Here is a 24,090-nt window from a genome sequence, read left to right on the forward strand (position 1 = left end):
CGACTAATTAATGGGTATGGGTCTGGGTTTTCAAAATATAAGAAAAAACCCAAAAGAACCGAACCCGATAGAAACTGCTAAAAACCGACCCAAAACCGAAACCGATAAAAACCAACCCAGAACCGACCTATGAACACCCCTAATTCCAACCATCTATAACCAAACACGTACAATTAAATAGTTGACCTGAAGAAACTTGGATTGCCACATTAATTTTTAAGTAAGTACTAGAAAGTCATGAATTAAATAAGACTCCTCCACAGGGAGAATGGCCTACATATAGAATAGTGTTATACGGACCTACTTTTTAGACCTACTATTGCGACTCACTATTTGAATAACTTTGGTTTGCATTGCAATACACACGGACACGTATCTCTATGTAAATCAATGATTATGACTTTTGACACATCAGTAGGTCCAAATAGTAGGTCAAATAAGTGGGTCAGTCTATCATTACTGCTACATATATGAACAAAATTTGATCAAGCTAAAGCATTGACCAACCCAATAACATCTTCTGTTCCAATGAAGAAGACAACAGCCTATCCTTCACCTTCTTCGCCTATAACCTTTGTGTTAGTGTTAGTGATTGCAATCAAAAGTACAAGTAGTGAGATGTCTAGTGTTGATGTAGGGGTGATTCTGAATTTGGATACATGGGTAGGAAAGATGAGCCAAAGCTGCATATCTATGTCGCTCTCTGATTACTACTCGACTCACAACTACACTAGAAAGTTGGTTCTTCATACCCGAAACTCCCACAGTGACATAGTCGGTGCCGCTTCAGCAGGTACGTCAAATTTAAATCAATAAAGAGTCACAGTTCAGACCTCAGCTCCTTGCTTTGATGCTTTTTCTTTCGTATATATTTTGAACATGTAGCATTAGGCTTAGCTTAAATTGTAACCAGAAAATTAAGGATGCCAAAAAAATTCTGACCATTACGAAATGGTTTTGAAAAGTTCACAAGATCCAAAAGTTTTGGTACCATTCTTTAATTTCTTTTGATATGAAACCGTTTGAAATGGTTGTTACGTTAAAGTTTCTGCTGGACTTTTGATTCCAAATGCCACGTTAAAGTTCTGAAAGTTTTGCTTGTCTTCTAGCTCAAAAATAAAAGGTCGCAAGGTATTTAAACTCCTAATTCGTAAAACTTTAGGCATGGAGAAGCGTACATATTGGAACTAAAACTGGAAGTCTAATGTAATTTGAATTGAGCTAAAGGAAGAGAACAACAACTTGTTTTTATACACGTACAGTAACACGGCTATGTGGCTATGTTCATTGTAAATTATAGAGTTAATTTTTATTACGTTGCATCCTACGCATTTGAACACAACTTTTGCCTTTAGATCGAACGTGCCAGCAGCTATCTACATGTAGTTTTGTTTTTCTCTGAAAACCCGCCGGTTTCTAGTTATTACAGTCAAAAGAAGCTAGGTACATAACTAAACTCATCCAGGTCAGACATGTCATTGTCTCCGTCGTCCTTGTGACCGTTGAGTACGTGTTGACATTGTAATTATTGATATTATTTTTGATTGAAAATATGATATCCTAAATATGTCCCGTCCCTATCTCTCAAGGAAAATGTTTGAGACTGGTTGGTGCCTTGGTGCCACCGTTGGTGGTAACTGGTGATCGAATATTTGATGACCCAGATAATGAATGCATGATGTGGAGTTTGTGGACTCACTCTATTGAGACTCCAAAGTCAGTGGTCCCTAAATCAAAAGTCTACGTCTATTCTCTACAATACCGTAAGAATGTAAGATTGACTAAGAATCAAAAGTCCCACCTCAACAAAATAAAATATTAGACAGATCTATATTTTTTACTAATTTAAAAATTCTGACCCTGAGTCAACAGTATTATAATATTTGTTTATTTTATAATTTGTGACTATTGGTCATATTTTTTAAGACGATTTTGCTCATGTTATTTTCTTATTTAACTACTTTAAATAGCCCCCCTCATCTACAGTGGTTTTTCATACGTCATTTTTTTGTTTGTCCGATTTTGCCCTCGCCAACCACTATTATTACAATTCATACTACAGTCCATGCCATCCGAAATTTCGACAATTTCATTTGAAATTCTAGACAAATTTTCACACTATTATTACAACCCATGCCATCCGAACTTTCGACAATTTCATCCCGACAAATTTAACATATTTAGTCAAAATTAGTGGGTTAGTAGCATGGTTAGCAATTCGTAATACGGCAAAAATTTGATACGGAAAATATTCAAATAAAATTCGAGTTTTGATAAGAATTCGTTTTTTCAATTTGGGTTTGTAAATAATTCGAGTATAATACGAAGCTAAAAAAAAAAAAAATACGATAAAATTTGACAACAAACTCAGCAAACTTATAGTGACAATACGAAAAATTCGCGAATTAATGATTTCTTACCGAATTAATGAATTATTCCATATCATTGAAAAATACGACATTTTTAAGCGTTTTCCGAATTAAACGAATAATTCGCGAATAATATGCCAAATTGCTAACTATGGTTAGTATGATCTCCTTACATCTAGAGCAACAAATCGGGTTGGGAATTTAAATTTTTAATGATCGATTCAAATTTGAATTTTGAAATCAGATTTTTTTATTAACCCGATTGATTTCAGTTTCAGATAGATAGCATAAAATAAGTGTGAAAAACAACAGGCGTATTGCACGTGCTAGAATAGGTTTCACGCTCATCGAGCGTGCCCAGAATGCTAGTATTTATAATAGTACATTTGCTGTCTTCAATAATTTAGTTTGAGCATAAAAGCATGTGCGTCAGACATGCATCAAATTAGTATTATCTATATGGCCTGGGCTACCCCGAGGATATCCTCATAGGGATGAGGGTTCCGATACCGTTGGATCTGAGATCCAACAGTCCGAAAATAAAAAACAAAAAGGAAGAGAGAGAATATGAGTTTGTTTTTTATTTTCGGACCGTTGGATCCGAGATCCAACGAGATCCAACGGTATCGGATGTCGTCCCTATGAGGATATCCTCGGGGTAGACGAACTCTATCTATATAACAAAGAAAGGTAGTGTGGGTTGACAAATTCCACCTCATAATGTGATAAGTGGTTGTGTCACCCCCTAACCATAACCACTAAAATATTTTTCTGGAGTGAGTTAATAAGTTTTTTTGGAGTGAGTTTAAAAGTTTTTCTCACCTCACCCACCCCACACAAAAAAAGGCTTGGACTGTTTTTGGACTGTACTTTTATGGGTTCTTGGGCTCTAGAAACATGAGTATGGGATCATGATTTTAAGCTCATTTTTAAAAAAAAAATGGGGATCTTGGCGTATTTCTAAGGTCTTGTGAATGCACTGCACGTGCACGGACGCGGGCAAATACTAGTAAGCTTACAATATACAAAAGGTTATTAACCTTTTAACATCTAGCATCCAAACAATATAACCTTGATAAAATGAAATAATTGCAATGGAAAAACCTTCTACCCTAGCTTTCCATAATCAAAGCAATCTGACTTCGGAGTTTGGGACTTATTTGCAGACCAGACAGCAGGATGAACAGGACTTAATGCAGAATTATCCAAATTCTATCATTGCACTTCTCACATCATAGGAGTAGGAAACCATAAGAAATGATATAAATTAGTTCACTAATTTCTACCTCCCAATCACTCACAAGTCACACAATTTTGCAACTCAAGATCCAAAGATAGCATGATGTTCCACCTTGCCATATATATCTTGCACTGCATGCACCAACCAACCAAGCCGGCCATTTTTGTAACGAAAAGTATATATATATCTTTGTATGGGACTTTTCTCTGATCTTATGTTGCAACAAGTGAATGAAGGTCGCTATCTGGTACGTTATAGATGCAAAGATTCATCTTTTCTAGGCCTAGCTTGTTCTTCTTTGTGATGTGACCAAATTTACTTTCTTGAGAGATCTCAGCAAAGGAAATACTGGTAATGTCCAAACTTAACTGCTCTCCCAAGTTACAAGATGAGCTTTCCTGCTTGCCTCTACTTCTTGACTTTTTCTAGATCACCAGGAAAGAAAATGACAAACAAGTTTAGAATATATGAGATCAAAGAGACTCGCTCATTGACACTTCCAAGGACCACATTGTTCCCAAACCCCAAGTAGCTACTTAAGTTAACTTTAAAATAAGTATGTAAGTAAAATTTCACCTACTAAAATGAAATTAAACCTATTTTTTTTATGGATATGATATACTTAATATTAAGATCATTTCTACAAAATTTCAGCTCATTTGGAAACCTTTAAGATTGGCAAAAAACAATTACAAAAATTCAACATTTCTGGACCGCTAGATTTCTTTTTAAAGATGACAACAATTTTTATCTATGTTAGAGGTTTCCAAATGAACTGAAATTTTGGGAAGATAATCATTATAGTGAGTGTTTCATAACCACAAAAAATTAGGTTTGAATTCATTTTGTAGGTAAAGTTTTACGTACGTACTTATTTTAAGTTAATTTAAGTAGCTACTTTTTAGAAAATTATTATATATCCTTCTCTTAAAAGTAGCTACTTAAGTTAACTTTAAAATAAGTACGTAAGTAAAACTTCACCTACAAAATGAATTTAAATCTATTTTTTTTGGATATGATATACTCAATATTAAGATCATCTCTACAAAATTTCAGCTCATTTGGAAACCTTTAACATTAGCAAAAACCAATTACAAAAATTCAACATTTCTGGACCGTTAGATTTCTTTTTAAAGATGACAACAGTTTTTATCTATGTTAGAGGTTTCCAAATGAGCTGAAATTTTGAGAAGATAATCATTATGGTGAGTGTTTTATAACCACAAAAAATTAGGTTTGAATTCATTTTGTAGGTGAAGTTTTACGTATGTACTTATTTTAAATTAACTTAAGTAGCTACTTTTTAGAGAATATATTGTTTAACATTGTTTATTGATGATTAAAAAGAAACATGCATCTACAAAATTAAATTAAATTACAACAATCAACGTTGGTCACCCCTAATGCTCCATAGATGCTCGACAAGATCGCTTTTAAGTCTATCATGCATAGTCTTTGATTGAACTCGTAGAGTCTCCTCAATGTAGTGTTCCCGAGTAGGTGGGATTTGTGGTTGCCCTTCTGGATCAGGAATATACCTCCTCATTTCATAATTTTTATTCTTAGCTCTAATTATCATATTGTGCAATATGATACATACATTGATAACAGTACTCATTGTCTCCACATGCCATAATTTGCAAGCTTTTGCTAAAATCCCAAATTTAGCAAAACCCCAAAACCCCAAAACAACAACCATAACAAGCAATTAGTAACATCAAAAAAGTGTTGCTATTATTTTTTGCAACGCTTAAAATGTATTGCAAAATTAGCGTGGGTAAAGTGTTGCAAATATTTGTAACGGTCCATAACTTGCATTCTGGTGTACATTACCAAGGGTTATTAAGAGTTGCTTAGTTAAATTTGTAATACTTTACCAAAGCTGTTTTAATACGTTTCTTTAATCTTTTGCAACGATTTCCTTGTTTCCTAACGCTTTTAAACCGTTACAAATTTGGTGATATTGTAAAAAAAACAAAAAAAATCTTCTTTCCCCCACCTTTTTTTGGGGGCTACCTGAATTTGCAAAAGATACCATTCCTGGTTATATATACAAGCAAGTATCAAAGTTAGACTTTAGCTACTGATCCATGAAAACACACATTTTACAACTAAATGATAGTATAGACAAACAAAATGCTGAAAAAGTATGATACTCCTCATTGAACCATATAACTTAACCATAGTTCCGGATTTTGGAATTCTCGGAATTCGATAAATCCAAAAACCGAAATCCAGTAAATTTCAACCCTATCACATTCGGAATTTCGAATTATTTCGGAATTTCGGAAATTTCGACCCTATATTTGGAATTCCGGTTTTTTGAAAAACCGAAATTCCGGAGTTTTGTTCGGAATCACGAACTATGAACTTAACAACTTTAAAAGATTTTCTAATGGAAAATCAATATTCTTTTTTTGTACAGTGGTCTTAAACAAGAGAAAATCACTCGTAGACTTGCAGGTACAAAAACCCACCCACTGTTATCATTTCTAAGTACCTTCGAAGTGCAACACCAAGTGCAAATATTTCTTTTAATTTCCAGCTGCCAGGCATTAGGCATTGGTCACGGCTTCACTCGGCACAAACGACAAAAAACAGGTCGACCATACAGTCCTTAGTGCAACTCCATAATTCCATTTATTTCCTGAAAATTTAACGTCAAAATACTTGTTATCAACATGTACAAGCATAGAATAAATAACTTAGCTACCTTATAGTTACACCACTATCTTTATTTGTTTGTCTGTGTGCAGGAGTGTGTGTGTATGATGTGTGTAAGACAAAAGTTCTTCAAAATTTTAAAATGCCTCAATACCATATACTTGTAACTAACAGAAAAACAAAAAAATTTGAAAACAATGAAAGAGAGAATTAAACACACCTATGAAGTCACACTTGTGATATTGGAGCCATCGCGTTTGACCTTAATTGTTTCTTCAATATAGCCATTACTTTTGAGAATTTCCTCACATCCACTCTAAACCCTACTTAGCAATTAAATTCATCAGCAAAGTGCTTAACCAAGCCCATTTCTATATCTTGACCTTGTGCTTCAGGTTCCATCTAGCATCTTTCACCTACAACAAATTCTAGAATAAGCAATAGGAACAAACTTCTAACCAAAATTTTAACAGCAAGAGGGAGACATAATGCATCATATATATACAAATATACCAATTCCTTTTAACCATCAATATGCAATAGAATAAGAATCAGATTGGCAAAACATGAATAATTAAATGGGGAGTACAATGCAAACCAACTCCACCCATTCCAAAATAAATCCATACACTCTGTATCCAAGTCAAATTTTTAAAAGTAAATTGATATCATGCAAATAAAAGGCTGAAAAAGTAAGATACTAACTACTGTCCGAGTGCATCAGTTTGTGTGTGACAAAAGAGTACTAAATACTTCACTAATACCATATACTAATGATACTAGTAACTGGGTAATTAAAGTAGTCTCCACAAGTAACTATCTTATTCCCTTGCAAGGAAGAACTGATGATGATCTAATATAAGAATTTTTTAGACTAAGCACCTACCTTTACATGGGTCGTCCTTGGAAAGGCAGACATACGATGCTCCTGTTTCATCCATTTATTTACATTTTGGCACACTCAATATGAATGCAACCTCATCAGGTGTAGCAGTTGTAGCCGTTACCCGTTATTAACCTATTCTATCTCCTATTGCTGGTTTACGCCTTCAACTGGATGTACATACAATGAAGCTCCACAACCCAGCTAGTACTGAGAGCCCAAGCCAAAGAGATAATTATTAGCAAATGTAGAAAAGTTGTCACAATCTCAACTTCGCACATACTAGACTGCTCTGCACAACTACTCATACCTGATGATAAGAATAACCAGAGATCCTTGAGATTGCCACCTTCAGCGACTGCCAATTGGCAACCTTCTACCTCCAATTCAGTCTTTATGTAACGCGTAACCTTCTTCATATTCTTACTAGTCCGTTTGGAAATCCCTTTAAGACCCTCTATCAATTGAGTCTTTATGTTCATATTCTTTAACCTGCAACAATTAGCAACAACTCAACACATTGAAAGCTCGTAGAAGAAACTATGTTAGTTCACACTTCATAGCTAACTGCTAACCATGAGTTCCAAAATGCAATCTAAAAGTCCTTTTGAGTCCCAACCAGTTCTATAAAATATTGTGGAAGCAATTAATTCTTTCAATGAAGTTAGAAAATTCGTCAATGTTAACAAAACTAAAAACCAGTGTTTAGTTATAAACAAACTATTATTGTCCAATTCAGTTTCATTGCCCAGGTGCAGGCAAACTTAAATCCGGAAAACAAGAGCACAAAATATTTAAGCAAACAGAAGCTTTAGACACTAGAATAAAACAAGATGTTTGTTCTTAAATAAATTGCAACAGATTCAAACTATCTAACACAACACACAACAGTTCATGATATACTCGTATGATCTAACATGATATACCAAGACAAAACTCCCTATTTAGATTGGTACAAGGGCTACCTCAAGTGTAATAATTTATGTAGCATACTGCTCAAATCAATCCACTCACAGGCCATGCTAGAAGGAAAAGTATTAGAGAGCGCAGGGGGGGAAGCAATGGAAATTCATATTTGTAATGGAACAAAGCATGTAAGCTTTACAAGTAAGGCATCTCGTTGTAGATAGGTTACAGAAGAAGACCAACTTGTTCAGCACCAAGGGCCCTCACAAATGACACCTAAACGCAAAGACTACAAAACTCCATGTTGTCGATCCCTTTAACCATCTAGACGTAACTTAACAAGATGAATAAAAACCCAATCAACTTTGTTTTTTATCAGTGAAATAACATGCCTGTGATTGAACAAAATAAGGCGAAATGATTAAGGCAAAGCATCCAAAATTCAGATTAATGTTAAACCATAACCTGTGCCAGATACAAAGGGCATACAACACCCAACCATATACAAGAGTACTTTGGAGTTGATTCCGTAAAAGATACTTTGTGTTGAGTCGGCCCAGCTAGAGAGACATGGTCTGCTTTGAGCTTGTGGCCACCACATGGCTTAAGCCACATAGGATTTAGCCTTCACTTCTTCTGTTTTAGTTGACCACTAAATTCAAAATAAGACTACTTTGGCAAAATCAACGCATACCAGTTTCTCTATCTAACAATACTAACCGACCAATGGTTCAATGTTTATGTTCCAACCCAAAACATGATATTTCAACACCTAAAAAAAATTTGAAATCAATCAGATGGGTATTCTTAAGCAATTGATGAAACAAAATAAGATAACTTTACATTCAAGATATAGATATAAACATAATCATATATTTCCTTTTGTTCGAGTTTGAATCAGACAAAAGGACTTTTAATTTCAAATAAAATGAAGTAGTACCAAGTAAATTGTGAATTCAAGATAAAAATTGTACCTTAGAAGCAAGCAAAATCGAAAGTGAGAGATGAGTGATAGTTGAAGAACCAAAACCCTAGAAAAGTAAGAGGATGGTGAATGGGTACTTACCAAATTAGCAGTGAGAGAGAAGATTGAACAACGGCAGTAAGAGAGAAAATTAAGCAGTAGCAAACGAGAAGTGCTTTCCGGATTGAGCAGGCGACAGAAGAGAAGGAAACCCAAGTGTTGTCTGGTTTGAGGAATAGGAGATGAGCGCAATAACCAATAACCAGTAAAGCCAATATAACCAAATCAGGTTTAGAAAAGTATATAAAAAGACCTTTAACACTAATGACAACAATAGTAACCTAAGTAAAATTTTAGAATATTCAAACACCAACCAACAAGCAAATGAAGTACATCATGCATCAACACTTGTTTTCAAGAAGAGGAACATCAAATTAAATTTTCGTAGTACCTACTGACGTGCCTTACCAAAACAGTCACAGTTATTTACAACTGGCTATAGTTTATCTAGTTAACTATATGATGTATGATGTTGATGTTAAGAAATAGGATTAGGACAAATGAACAATATTTGAACATAGCTAATCTGATAAAGCTGAGTGTATTTTTGGGGCCCAACAAGGTAGAACATTACCGATGCAAATTAAGAAGAGAACTAAACCTTAGAAAATGAGCAACAGTACCGACGAAACAGATCAGATCCCTTTGAAACAGACCCACCCTCTTCTAACAACTCACACACATATTACATAGACACATGCCACCCCCTTCTAAGACACAAAAATTGGAAACAGACCCTCCCCCCCTTCGAACACATCAGATACATCAACCCTCTTTTCGCCCGCCCGCCCCTCCCCCCTCCCTCCCCCCCGCGTTGAAACACTCACACAACATGGAAAACTTATTAGAATGGAAACACATACAACAAACTCACTCATTATAATTGGTAACTAAGTAGTTAACACACAAAAAAAAGGTCACACAGAATAATAATCATATCTAACAAGCTTTCAACAAGTACATGCCAAAAGGAAAGTTTATCAAAATATATCAAACAAATGCAACACATTTTCTCATTTCAAAAGTACATGTGAAATTCGCTGACGTACATCTTAATCATATGTCGAACTATTTACTAATTCATTTTTACTTCCCTTGTCAGCACAATCGAACTTCACAAGAGTGTAACCACCAAAAAACACTAAGACATTCATTGTTACATAAACTGAATGACTAACATTGGATCTAAACGAATTGTATTCCTAACCCAACATAACAGTATAGGAGTGATAAACCAACCCATCCATCCCCTCAACTTCATTTCTCCTGAAACATTACAACAACTCATTTTGGACAACCCCAACCATAAAACCCACGCACATGCATGCTTCTCAGGCAATTACTCGTAGAATAAATTGGTTGGCATTTAAAAGGAGGATGGAGAAATAAACTAATTAGAGACGATAAATAGAGATGCACTACCTCCAAATTTAATCTTAATTTTCATTCGACCATGTCTTTTCATTCTTACAAGACTTTGAGGTTTGAAAGCTTTGCTAGTTCTCTTGGAATTGATCCTGTGAGTTTGTTATTTTTCAAACGGCAATGCCATCAAAATACAAGATAACAGTGAGTTTACAATTTACAAGAACATAATAAAAATCTAATAACACAACAAATCAAAACCCTTCTCCAAATAAAACTTACAGACACAGATTTTGAAATACTTCCTTCGATCGAGCGCATTCTAATAAAAATCCATGATAATTAAATTCTCCCGTGATTGAGAGCGACCTCCCAGTGAGAGAGAAGAGAATGAAACCCTAGTTGGGCAGAGGATGAGAGAGAGAAAAGAGAAAGAGATGAGGTTATGTTTTCTATTTCACCAAATAATACTTTTTTTTTGTTTGCCTCTATCGCCAAATTTTGAAATGTGTTGGGTTTTCAGGATTTGTAAGACTTATCACACGGTTTTATCCGATTTGAAAGTGGTAGAAATTAATTATCCAAATTCCCAAAGTTTATATAGCGTTACCTGAGTTACCAACCGCCAAAAAAGTGTGTGTTGCAAATATCCTGTTATGGTATAGTCTTTCATTATCTTTCTTTGCAGCTTCATATATCGCTGCGAACCACTTCATCTTTAGAACATTAGGTTTTGAAATTGTTTGTATAAATATCGCATAGTCAGGACAGATACCATCAGCTAAATAATAACCCATATTATAGCTATGATGATTTACATCAAAATAAATATGTAGGGAAGTATCATTGATCACGTGCTCAAATACCGGCGAGTTGTCCAACACGTTGATATCATTGTGTGACCTTGTCATCCCAAAAAAAGAATGTCATATCCACAGGTCTTCGGTTGCAACAGCTTCGAGAATAACAAATGGTTTTCCAGAACGACCACTGTAAGCACCTTAGCATCCAGTTAGACAATTATGTCATTCCCAATACATGCAATCAATGTTTCCTAACATACCCGCCCATCCACGTTTGGCGAAATGTTTGTCAGATCGCAATGCTTAGCCTTTGCAAGAGATCGAACTCAATTTGATAATTGCATTACAGAAATGCCTCAACGCCTAAGTTTCCAGATTGCTCGAAAATGTATAATTGATTGTCAATTTGATCAGCCACCGTACCATAACCAAGAATACGCAAAGCTGCAGCCACCTTGATCAAATGATCTAATCCAGGTTTACCAAAGATTGTTAAATTTAGAATATTTGAAAATACTTAAAATGAGTCTGAATATCGTTGAAGATGGAAAGAAATAAATATTTTTTTATACGAAAGCACCGTTTGAAATCCTCTTTCGAAAAAACAAGATGATTGACCAAGTACTTGGCCTTCAAGATTTCCAAAGTCAAAGCATAGTTTCTATGTTTCACTTTTCGACCCTTCTTTGAACCACCATGTGGTGCTTTCGGAGCATGTACTTGTGCTTGTGCAAGTACAACCAAACTGTGCTTCATAAGGGGAATGGCGTTAACAAATTTCTCATCAAGACTATCTACCGATTCTTCCGCCGAAGGAGATGAAGAAGAAGACAACGATGAAGATGAAGACAAAGATGAAAGATTGAAGGAGAAAAAGCTCATACACTTCATGATCCATTTTTTGGCAATGCGTGTGTGTGGTTTGTTGAGGATTGATGTGAAATGGTTGAATTGTTTGATTAGAATATTTGGGTTGAGTGTTTGTAAAATGAAGAAGGAAATGAGTGTAGATATATGGATGTAGAATTCCGACCGTTTTTTGCTCCTTTTTTTTCCCGTTGGAGAACGCAATAGTGATAGTGTCGCCCTATAATAAGAATGGTGCGCGACATTAGTAATGGCGCAGCATGCTGGTCAAAGTCAAAAAAAAATTTAGGGCGACATCAGTTGTAGTGGCACGCGACATTACCACTGTTGCACCGCATCCGCATCCGAAATCCCAGATTTGCTTCTACGAATGCGGCTAGACAAGTAATACTACCAGATTTGCTTCCACCTAGAGTTGGTCGTTTTTCGCAAAATTCCGAATTTTGAAAGCAAATTTGGAGGTGATACTACTACCTAGAGATGCTCTTACATATGTTTTTCTTTCAAGTTACAAGATAATTATATGATTCATACTCTATTCTCACAAAACTGATGGCTTTACTTGATGTGTTGCTAGTCTGGTTTAACAGGTAGATTGGTAGAAACCTTTGTTATTATGACATGTTACTACCAATACAAATACAGTAAATCACAAAAACTAATTAAGTGGTTTCTTTGGTCATTGTACCTACAGCTGTAGATCTGATAAAGAATGTTCAAGTGCAAGCCATCCTAGGACCTCAAACATCCTCCGAGGCCGTGTTTGTGGTTGATATCGGTAACAAAACTGAAGTGCCCATCATTTCTTTCTCAGCAACCAGTCCTTCCATCTCCTTCACCAAAACCTCATATTTCATCAGAACAACTCTAAATGATTCCACACAAGTGAAAGCTATTGCTGCAATTATTGATTACTTTGGGTGGAGGGAAGTGGTCCCAATATATGAAGACACTGACTACGGAAAGGACATGATACCGTATCTAATTGATGCCATCCAAGATGTCAACTCACGTGTTCCATACCGGAGTGTTTTGTGTTTTTCACCAACTGATGAACAGATTCGCGGTGAACTGTACAAGCTGATGACCATGCAGACCAGGGTTTTTGTGGTGCACATGAGGACATCTCTTGGCTCACGCTTTTTTTCCATAGCAAATGAAGTCGGAATGATGAGTAATGGGTATGTGTGGATCATCACTGATGGACTTACAGATCTCTTGAGTTCTATAGACACCTCTATTATTGGCTCGATGCAGGGAGTACTAGGAATAAAAGCTTATGTGCCAAGATCTGAAAAGCTTGACAACTTTAGAAGAAGATGGAAAAGAAAATTTCTCCAGGATAATCCAGACATTGATGAAGTTGAGTTGAGTGTTCTTGGACTATACGCGTACGACAGTTTTTGGGCACTAGCAATGGCTGTTGAGAAACTAAACACCGTCCGTCCTCTATTCAAGAGACTAGACAACGGAACAAACACCACAGACCTGGAAAATCTTGGGATCTCTGAAAACGGTCCTAAGCTTCGGGATTCAATCTTGCATACCAAGTTTCAAGGGTTGAGTGGAGAATTCTGGCTCAAAGATGGACAATTGCAGTCATCGACTTTCAAAATAATGAATATAATTGGGAAAGGAGAAAGAGAAATTGGATTCTGGAGTCCAACACATGGACTGTCAGGGAACTCGGACTTGACAACGAAAACATCATCCCAGACTAATCTTGGAGCCATTATCTGGCCTGGTGAGACAACTGTGATTCCAAAGGGTTGGGAGATGCCAACAAGCGAGAGGAAGTTGAAGGTCGGAGTTCCAAAACAAGATGGTTTTAGTGATTTTGTTAAGGTCGAAAGGGATCAATGGACTAATGCCACATTGGTCACTGGATTTTGCATAATGTATTCAAGGCTGTGGTTGACTCAATGAAATATGCCCTACCCTATGAGTTTGTACCTTTTGAAAAGGCAGACGGAGAGAGCGCGGGAGATTACAATGAATTACTAGACCAAGTCTATTTTCAGGTCAGTTAACATATCTAAGACAAGCCTTGCACCTGAAATTTTGCCTTTAATTAGCCGGAAACATTTATTTATTCTCACTAAACTTTAACATATTCGCAGAATTATGACGCGGTTGTGGGAGATGTAACAATTCTTGCCAACAGATCCAACTATGTGGATTTTACATTACCTTTTACGGACTCTGGGGTATCAATGGTAGTGCCAGTTAAGTACGATAATAGGGATAATAGGAAGAATGCGTGGATTTTTTTGAAGCCTCTAACCACGGACCTCTGGTTAACAACTGGGACATTTTTCATCTACACTGGCTTCGTGATCTGGGTTCTAGAGCATGGTATTAACAAGGCCTTCAGAGACAAATTTTCGCAACAAGTGGGCATGATCTTTTATTTCTCCTTCTCGACGCTTGTGTTTGCCCATAGTAATTTCCTTCCTTCCTCATTTCCTACACAACTACATAACTGCGTTAAGGGTATTAGATGATAAAATGGTACAAAGTAAGATGTCAAATCACACTTTACTCCTTTTGGAACGATTTAGTGGTAGAAAATGGTGATAACGCCATCCCGATGGAAAAAACTATAGTGGGAAATCAGGATTCAATATTCAAATAGAATGAGAACCACCTGCATTGCAGTCTCAAGTGTGGAGTAATACCACTTCAATTCACCTTTAATGCTTTTTACTTCTGTAGTTTATTCACGAGAGTAATGAGCATAATCCCATTTGCCACTTTGCAGAGGAAAGGATAATAAGCAACTTCGCAAGGTTTGTGATGATTATATGGGTTTTCGTTGTCCTCATTCTGACATCGAGTTATACGGCTAGCTTAACTTCGATGCTAACAGTACAGCAGCTCCAACCAACCATCACAGACATCAGCGATCTCAAAAAGAACGGAGATTATGTAGGTTATCAATCACGTTCCTTTGTATACGAACTTGCTCAAAGCATGGGCATCGATTCATCCAAGTTGAGGCCCTACGACAATGTAGAAGAGTTCCACCAGGCTTTGTCAAAAGGAAGTCGAAATGGTGGAGTTTCCGCCGTTATTGATGAGATCCCTTATATGAAGCTCCTCCTTGCAAAATACTGCACAAAATACATGATGGTTGGACCAACACACAGGACTGCTGGCTTTGGCTTTGTAAGTCACCCACCCTATTACTCTTCGTTACCTGAGAGCAGCTCTGTCACCTATTAGTAGGCAACATGAAACCACTAGATACGTCACTCTGCATATTTACAAACACCGTCTGTCATACCACTTATTGATTCCAACAATCATTAAGGGTTGAAATATAACTTATCAGTCGCATGTCCCATTACAGTAGCAGTATGTAATGGTAAATATAACTTATCAACAACAATTATACTTTAGGAGGTAATGGTTGTCGGTTGTATCTCGACAATTTGCACTATTACGTGTTAAAAACAACTCCATTGTTCTAACTTGAGCTCCTAAACATTTTGCTCAGGTTTTTCCCAAGGGTTCTCCTCTAGTACCTGATATTTCTAGGGCTATCTTAAATGTGACAGAGGGAGATAAAATGGATGCAATCGATCGCGAATGGTTTGGGCAGCAGGTTTCATGTCAAGAGCAAGGGACTACTACCTCCGAAAGCCTCACCCTCGATAGCTTTAAGGGTCTCTTTATGATTGCTGGAGTTGCTTCTGCCATTGCTTTTATCGTATTCTTCATAATTTTCCTGTATGAGCATAGGAACATTATAACTTCTGAATGCTCTGTTTCCCAAAAAATTTCTGCCATGGCTGTCGAATTTGATAAGGAGAAAGACATATCTTCTAGAGGATCCAAGAAGATAGATTTTCTAAGTGCAAGGACGACTGATGGAAGAGAAAGTTGTGTTGCAGAGTGCAATGTGAGTACACCTCAAAGTCCAGCAACAATTGTATGTGTGCACGAAGATACGGTCTTCTCCACAGAGGGAAGCACTCCCAGTACCGATCACAGCACACCAATTCGAGACCCCCCAGGTGTAATTGAGATAACTTCAGTAAACTGATTAGTTTAGGTCATATACCCTGCAATCTTTCTTGTATGAACTACTGACTCCTCTACTGGTTAGGTTGTCTTTTAAGTTTCAAATTCATTACACTTGAGTCTTACGAATTAGGAGAGCAAAGTTCGACTGTAGATTCCCTTATAGAATACTGTAAGGGGACAGGAATTAAAAGTGACTATTGTTTCTTATCTGTGTACTTGTACTCGACCTTGACAAGTTGTTTCGTTCTTTTAAAGTTGTCTCTGTGATAAATTTTAGAAGTAAAGCTAAAGAAGAACTTATATGGATTTTCGTTGTCCTCATTCTGATCTCAATTATACAACCAGCTAAACTCAAATTAACAGTATGGCAGCTCCAATCAACCGCACGTCAAGTAAAGCTAGGTCTGCTCGGGGTTTGACTCGATTGGCTCGCTCAAGCTCGTTCCTCTTGCAATGTGAACCAAGCCTACCATCACTAGTTAGTAAGTACACTAACAGAGCTACTTGATTAGTGAAGCCGAGCATAGTGAAGCTCGGTTTGATTAGCTTGAATTCTACCCTTAATTAAAACCAACTGCTAGTTAGGTGTACTTGCTGGGTTGCTGAATTCATAAATTCCAAGGGCTTGCCATTATGTATTTAATCTCTATATATATATTATAGCTCTCCCCTCCTTAATTGAGGAAGCATAGCTAGAGTATCCACGTGTCCATACTAATTACGATAAATCAGGAGTAAAAAAATTGTCAAGAAAAAATAAAAACGAGCTGTGAGAAAACCCACCGTACCTCTTCCTTCCCAAAACCCACCGTCTTTCTTCCTCTCCCAAAACCCTTCCCTTGAATTTATCATCAAAAGAAGTGTTGAAGTTTCTCCGCCATGCTCATACCTATTTCAATTTATTGCAAATTAGTCCCTACTCGGAATGTGCATCTCGAGAAAGAAGAAAGAAGGTTTCTTAATACCTTAAAAACCTTGGACTCTTTAATAAAAAAAAACCCTTATTCCAGACAAAAATTCATTCTCCACGAAGAAAGAAGGTTTCTGAACTAGATGTAGCGAATCGAACCCTTATAAATGGAGACTACCAGTTATATATTTCTAATCACATTCCTGAGTCTTATAGTTTCATATCACGTCTGATTAGCCTGATCCACCATCTCGAAATGGAGACTATGAGAAAGCGTTCAATAATAAAGTTAGGGATGAATCTCATGTTTTTCCAAGAGTTGATAGTTGAAAATGAAAACCGAGAATCGAAAACCTTGCTCATTGTGGTTTGCATTTTGTTCGTGAACCGCACACAGGTTGGTGACGATGAGTTTGGATATATGCTTGCTGATATTCTAAAGGAGAATAATGTGAACAATAAAGGATTGGGTTTTGATCCTGGTGCCCGAACTGCTTTAGCTTTTGTCACATTGAGGGACGACGGGGAGCGTGAATTCATGTTTTTCCGGAACCCAAGTGCTGATATGCTTCTTCAAGAATCCGAACTTGACCTTGACATCATCACCAAGGTATGTAAATATTTTTTGTTTGAAGTGTAATAATGGGTAGAATGTGTCTAATATCTAACTGTCTTTTGAATTCAAGATTAAACCTTTCCACTCTTTAGATTTATATCTCTTAAACTTTTTCATCAGTAACAAGGTAACTAATTCTGTGATGACAGGCAAAAATATTCCACTATGGTTCTATAAGTCTGATTACAGAACCATGCAAGTCGGCCCACATTGCTGCAAAAAAGCTGCAAAAGAGGCTGGAGTGCTTTTGTCCTATGATCCCAATCTTAGGCTTCCATTATGGCCATCTGCAGAAAGTGCCAGAGAAGGAATCCTGAGCATATGGGATACTGCTGACATAATTAAGGTAGTCATCCACATATTTCAACTAAACACCCTATGAATGTACTACGGCAGGCTTTCTCTTAAACGGACATGTTCGTGGGGCAGTTTATATAGTGTCTTAAACAACTTTTTAATTTACGCTTATTAACTTCTTCGCGGCAGCTTACATATGACACTATATAAGTTCGCCAAGACACTATATAACATGTCAGTAAACGGACAAACCGGATTTAAGAGAAAGCCCGGTACCACGGTATCTGTCATTCCCTCTATTTAGAGCGGATTCTTTTACGATGATTTAGACAATTGTCAATTAATATCGCCTCGATTGTTTTGATTCTCAACCAGATTAGTAAAGAAGAGATTTCCTTTTTAACAAAAGGCAAAGAAGATATGATGATGCAGGTTGTCCGTAAACTATTCCATCCGGATCTAAAATTGCTTCTTGTAATCGAGGGGCCCGGATGGTTGCAGATATTACACTAAAGTAAAGACATGGAAATATTCTTTTGAACCATATATGGTGTTATAGTATTGAAGGTCATGTTCTCTCGTACCACGAGGAAACAATTCCATCAGTTCACAATATCATTTCTGTTTCTTCTTTGTACAAGGATTTCAACGGCGGGGTAAAAGGTTTAAAGGTGGATGTTGTAGACACTACCGGTCTTTGGAGATGCTTTTGTAGCCGGAATATTATCACCGACACAGCTTGATCTTTCATTACTTCGGGTATATATTTTCATGAATTAGTGTGGTCAATTCTTTATGCATGCCTAATTTTTTTTTTTTGCATCCCAACCCTTATCTGCATTTTGCCCATGAAGTCCACTTTTCTTTGTTTTAGAAAATATTAAGTAAAAGCTTCCAAGTCTTGAGATCGAGTGCTTCCTTGAAGTGAAGGTTAGCCTCAAAGGAGTCACGAGGCATAAACCTTCATTTCAATGAGCAAAAGAAATGCTAGAAAAGTTTTATGAACTTAAGAAACGATTTACGTTTTGATTGACACTCGAGCTGCATGCATGACGAAGTACAAACACATAGCACTAAAATACAACAAAGGTTTTGAGGCCGAAATAATAGAAGTTAGAACTCGACACTAGAAAAACCCAAGATATAGTTACACACCTCACATGGATCCAAAACTTTAACTTCCATTGATTTGCATGAGTTTATCCTGGAAAAGCAACATGATTGACTTGATGGAGTTTCGAGCTCTCAGGGCCCTCAAAACAATAAAATAAAGGAAGATATTTTTAAAAAGAAACAAAAGAATTGAAAATATATAGATGGTGAGTTACTCATTCTAGGTTCGCTTTTGTTGTAGAGACGTTGGAAGTCAAATATATACCAGATAAGGAAAATGGGAGGGCGCCTTGGGTGGGGGTGGGTTGGATTTAGGAGGTCAGAGGGTTATCACACTTCACACACTCATGGTCTCATAGGATGTAGCGAATCGATTTTCCATCCAGCGAGGTATTTTTTTAATTTTTTGACAATCGGTGTTTCTATAACTTATGTTTTTAATCTTTCATCCCTGCAGGTTAGTAAATAAACCTAAAATTTATCATGCAAGGATGAACTGCACCATTGCCAAAACGAATTGAAGTTCCCACAATTTGATGATTGATTGGGTATGCAATTTCCAATTTCAAACTTAATACACTCAAACTCAAAATGGAAACCCAACAAAACCCGACTCTCTCATACTTAACCGATCTCTCTCTCCCACTCTCTTCTCTACCACCCAATCTTTCTTCTCCCATCAATGCAAGAAGATTTGTACAATTGCAGACTTTTGATTAAAATTAAAGAGAATCTGATTTGACTCAAGTCGCAGCAATTTTGGTTGGAGAAGATCCAATGATTATATATGGGATAAAGAGAGATTATTGTGCAGACACAAACTCCTACTTTTGGGATAAAGAGAGATTATTGTGTAGACACAAGATTGGAATTTTACAATTTGCTCCTGATGCAGTATCCACTCCTACTTCCCAAGGGTGATTCTGGATGGGGACTGAACACCGTCGAGACTAATAGGAATATAATAAATTGTCTTGGTCATTCTACTCATATATTCTTCAGGTATAATTCTACTCATACCAAGTTTTTTTTTTCAATAAGTGCCTATGCTATTAGCTAGCAGTGACACTTAATTCAATTGATTGATGCTCGACTAAATGCATCACTTTGTTACAACAGATTCGGCACCATGGTTGTCAATGAATTTTTTTTGAAGTTGTCGACCATAAAAAGGAAGACCGATGTATCATGTGAAAATAGAAACATGTAAGCTGATGAGGTATTTCCGACTTAACCAAGATATGTGTCATTTATGGTTCACATCTTTGTTGAACTTTACATTTTTTACGCATTCACCAAGAGCGAGCATACCTATTATGACCACACCTAACCATAGAAACTATGGACCTCATAAGCTTTTCCCATCTAGGATTAGGGGAGGCAAGTCCCTACCAGTTTTATTGATGTTTGAAAAATAAATTCCAATTGTACAAAATTTCATCACCATCTTTTGGGATATCAAGATTATCTTAGTTCCCTTGAAGGGATACACGAGTCCACGGGGGCTTGCTACTCGAAGTTCTATGTGTTTAGAGCTTGACCTTTAACACATCTTTGATATTTTTGGATAAAGAACCAAAGTCAAATGCATTAGGCCTAACAAAACTAACATATGCTTCATTTTTCTTACAACAATTGAATTACGGTATAAAGCAAATGCAAATGTGTAAGGTTTTATATATATCTAAATCTATTGGATGGATCTTATAATTATGTACTAGACATAGACGTGTTGTATATTATATAGATATCATCGAATAATGGATACATCTGCATGAACCTCTTTCTCATTTCACTATCAGTTGATTCATCACTCTCTCTTTCTATAAGGTCTACTAGCCTCTAGGCGATCTCAGGCTAGAATTTGATGATTCCCATGTTGCATACGATGTCAAATCTTATCAAAGAGAGCTTGATTTGGATACTGCTACAGTTAAAGTGAAATATTCTGTGGGTGATGTAGTGTTACTGGAGTGCCTTTTCTAACCATTCAAACGAAACCCGTAATTGATTTTTTTGTTAGCATTTGGGTTACCTAGATGCAAACAAATCTTCTTTCTATGACGGGATTTATGGATTTATGCATCCTTTTTCCTTTAATGGTTGCACCTAATGGGCTCTATGTCGTATGCATCAACTATAACAAGGCTATGCTTGCATTAATATATTACTTCATTATGTGTGAGATATATCCTCGCGAGGAAATTTAAGGGCTGGAAATCGATTGATGAAGTTCAGTACAAACTCATTGATATTTTTTTGCGAGTATTGTCATGTTGAGCTAGAACTTCCCCTAGCACTGTTTCAGTGGTAGGAACATAATGTATGTTTACTTCCGAAGTTAAGATTGATGATGTATGTAGGATACCTCATTCTGCAACTGGTCACATAATCTATCTAATACTTACACACTTTACCGATTTGGAAAGTAAAAAATAAAACTCCACGTAAAAGTGGTTCCATTGGGTATTTCCATCATGTAGAGGACGACCATCATGTGTCTCTATATTCCTATCGGTTCCAGTTACCTTCTTCCTGATACACAATAGATAATAGAAAACCACTTTTTCATTTTGTCCCAGTGTTCTGTATTATTTTGATGTTGACGATGCTTTATTTTTTGGATGAGAATAATCTTCATGAGCTATGGTCTCTCGCTTAATTTTTTACTTAGAAGATTTTTTAGTTCTCATGGAAACTTTTGATGAATGGTTCCAAATATCCGGCGAAAATGACCCGCCAAGAAGTTGTTCAACAACTTCACAAGGTAAAACTTCTACCCGCATTGCAAGCGATAAACATTTTGTTGACTTTAGTTGACTCAACAACTTTTCATTAGCTTCTTGAAGGTCCTTCGTCCATTTCTCCTCCGAAGATTAAAGTCCGATGTTGAGAAAGGTTTACCCCTAAAAAGGAAAACAATACTTAAGGTAGGGATGTCCCAATTGAAGCAGTTTTACCGAAGTTTTGTTCGAGTAAGGATCTTGAGGTTGTTAATCCGATGGAGAGCGTAAACGTCTTCTTCGAATATAGCTATGCAGCCGTAAATATTGTAACCATCCATATCTATTCCAATGAGCTGAGGCTGGCCTCCTTATACGCCCCTCCTTATAACGAGGGAGACCATCTTATTACCAGTGCAAGTATATCTTATTTTTGTAATGCTTCTGGATTTATTGGGATTTAATGATCAATCAACTTACTTCCAATTTATCCCTCTTCCGAAGATTAAAGTCTGATGTTGAGAAAGGTTTACCCCCTAAAAAGGAAACAATACTTAAGGTAGGGATGTCCCAATTGCGTAAGTAGTTTTTACCGAGCTTTGTTGCGAAGGATCTTGAGGTTGTTAATCTTTGGTGGAGAGTGTAAACGTCTTTTGAATATAGCTATGCAGCCGTAAATGTTGTAACCATCCATATCTATTCCAAGGTGCCGAGCCCGCCCTCCTTATAATCGCCCTCCTTATATCTTCTGAGGAGACCATCTTATTACCAAGTGTAGGTATATCTTATTTTCGTAATCTTTCTTTGGATTTATTGGGATTTAATGATCAATCAACTTACTTCCAATTTATCCCCCCTCCCTCCCTCCACCAAAGGGAAAATGGTTCTTTTGGATAAGCTACTTCCAAAGCTGAAAGAACGAGATTTGAGGGTCCTAATATTTTCCCAGGTCAGTATTTGTCCCATGCTCTGTGGTGTTTTACTTTTCTCAAAATAGTCTCATTCATGGTGTAGTGATTTCCTTTTAAAATTTGGCCTTTGGCACGTTTACTTTGTAATTAGATGACTAGACTGCTGGACATTTTGGTATGGATGTATTAATTATTAGATATAGATTAGTTAATAGATATGGATTAGTTAATGGATCAACGACAGAATTCTTATGCTACACAACTGCTGTCATATTAAAATCTATATAAAGACATCAATATTCAGGAAGCATTAAACAAAAACCAAAGAAATCATAAGAAAACACATCAATATTCACGAAGCATACACTATCATTGAAAGGTTTACGAATACCTGCCACTGAAAGTTCGTTTTTTCTTCCTGGACTGAAGGTTTTTCCCTGGTACACCATCTTTGAAAGGACTCCAAATTCCTTCCACTGAAGGTTAGTATTTTTTTCCCCTGGTAATAATAAGAAGGAAAAATTATTTGGAAAATCTTTGTCTTGAATTTTTATTGTTAGTACATATTTTTTGGTACATAAGAAGAATTATTTGTTGCTTCCTGCAAAAGCTTTCACCACTCTGAACACCACCATCACCCCAACAACAAACTAGCAAGCACTTATTGGAAAATCAGGATCCAAACCCCCATGACGTCCACCAAAAAATTATCCTCTATGATTCTAAGTGAAAGAATTTCATCGTTAACTTCTTAAAAGCTAGAAGAGAACGTATGTCCATGGAGGCAAATATGCACAAGAGACAAACAAATAAAAAGAACTCAAAGCTGGATCAATATTCTTGACTAAAACTATAGAATTAAAGCATGAACATGAGAAACCTCTTTTCTAAATAACGACATATCTAAAGAGCAATCTCCAGTTTCTTGCCCCATGGTTGGAGAGGTATATCTCAAGCTTGCGAAGTACATGTTCAGAGTCACGCTAACCCTGCGAATACTAAGTTTCAAACTTGACACTTTCTGTATCTAGCTTTTCTTATTTCATACAAGTTTAATTAATGCATCCTCACCCAAGGAGAGAAAGAACAAATTTCTCTAACGATACCAATGAATGCTAAATAATAACAATTACACGATACCTTGATTTCAAGATGGGGTTCGACCAACCCAAACAAAGCTGTACCAAAAAAAACGAGACTTGGCACCATCACCACAAAATAATTCTTTTCCTTATCTCACATAAAAAAAACTATTTTCTTTTGGGTCTTAGATAGTGTACAGAACTCATACTACACTGATAATAGGCATAGTAAAAAGAGCATGGGTTAGATAAATATCGGCATCTCTATAACGTTCTTCAACAGCAGCA

At 36.5% G+C, this 24,090-nt stretch overlaps 1 protein-coding gene and 1 pseudogene across 7 annotated transcripts; one reads left to right on the forward strand and one right to left on the reverse strand.

Moving 5' to 3' along the window:
* Positions 1 to 480: 480 nt before the first annotated feature.
* LOC147522146 (glutamate receptor 2.5-like) lies at positions 481 to 16,404 on the forward strand (annotated as a pseudogene). The gene is made up of 5 exons (XR_015212407.1): positions 481 to 793; positions 12,816 to 14,142; positions 14,242 to 14,563; positions 14,883 to 15,289; positions 15,621 to 16,404. The product of XR_015212407.1 is annotated as a glutamate receptor 2.5-like (transcript).
* Positions 5,641 to 17,023, reverse strand: LOC147522147 (uncharacterized). 6 transcript variants are annotated; one of them, XM_086591541.1, is made up of 7 exons: positions 10,734 to 12,399; positions 10,509 to 10,603; positions 9,129 to 9,249; positions 7,467 to 7,648; positions 7,160 to 7,366; positions 6,494 to 6,689; positions 5,647 to 6,256 (listed from the first exon to the last, which is right to left on the reverse strand). In XM_086591541.1, exons 2-5 carry the CDS (start codon positions 10,549 to 10,551, stop codon positions 7,323 to 7,325), a joined length of 390 nt encoding a protein of 129 aa, XP_086447667.1. In that variant the 5' UTR covers positions 10,552 to 10,603; positions 10,734 to 12,399; the 3' UTR covers positions 5,647 to 6,256; positions 6,494 to 6,689; positions 7,160 to 7,322. The 6 variants fall into 6 exon arrangements, 2 of the variants coding, with proteins under 2 accessions (XP_086447667.1, XP_086447660.1); XR_015212421.1 differs by adding an exon at positions 8,783 to 8,834 and having other exon boundaries at positions 5,766 to 6,256; positions 7,467 to 8,698; positions 10,509 to 12,325; XR_015212418.1 differs by having other exon boundaries at positions 5,641 to 6,256; positions 8,528 to 9,249; positions 10,509 to 12,403.
* Positions 17,024 to 24,090: the final 7,067 nt, after the last annotated feature.

This window comes from Coptis chinensis, chromosome 1 (assembly GCF_015680905.1).
Source record: "Coptis chinensis isolate HL-2020 chromosome 1, ASM1568090v1, whole genome shotgun sequence".
Classification (NCBI taxonomy): domain Eukaryota; kingdom Viridiplantae; phylum Streptophyta; class Magnoliopsida; order Ranunculales; family Ranunculaceae; genus Coptis; species Coptis chinensis.

What these genes read in the sequence shown, in the direction of transcription:
- LOC147522147 (XM_086591534.1), bottom strand. Translation starts at nt 17,002, where the DNA reads ATGATAAATTCAAGGGAAGGGTTTTGGGAGAGGAAGAAAGACGGTGGG. An exon ending in TGGGTTTTGGGAAGGAAGAG is followed by an intron (nt 9,250 to 16,938) that starts GTACGGTGGGTT and finishes TCCTCAAACCAG; the next exon opens with ACAACACTTGGGTTTCCTTC. An exon ending in CTGGTTATTCTTATCATCAG is followed by an intron (nt 7,367 to 7,466) that starts GTATGAGTAGTT and finishes TTGGGCTCTCAG; the next exon opens with TACTAGCTGGGTTGTGGAGC.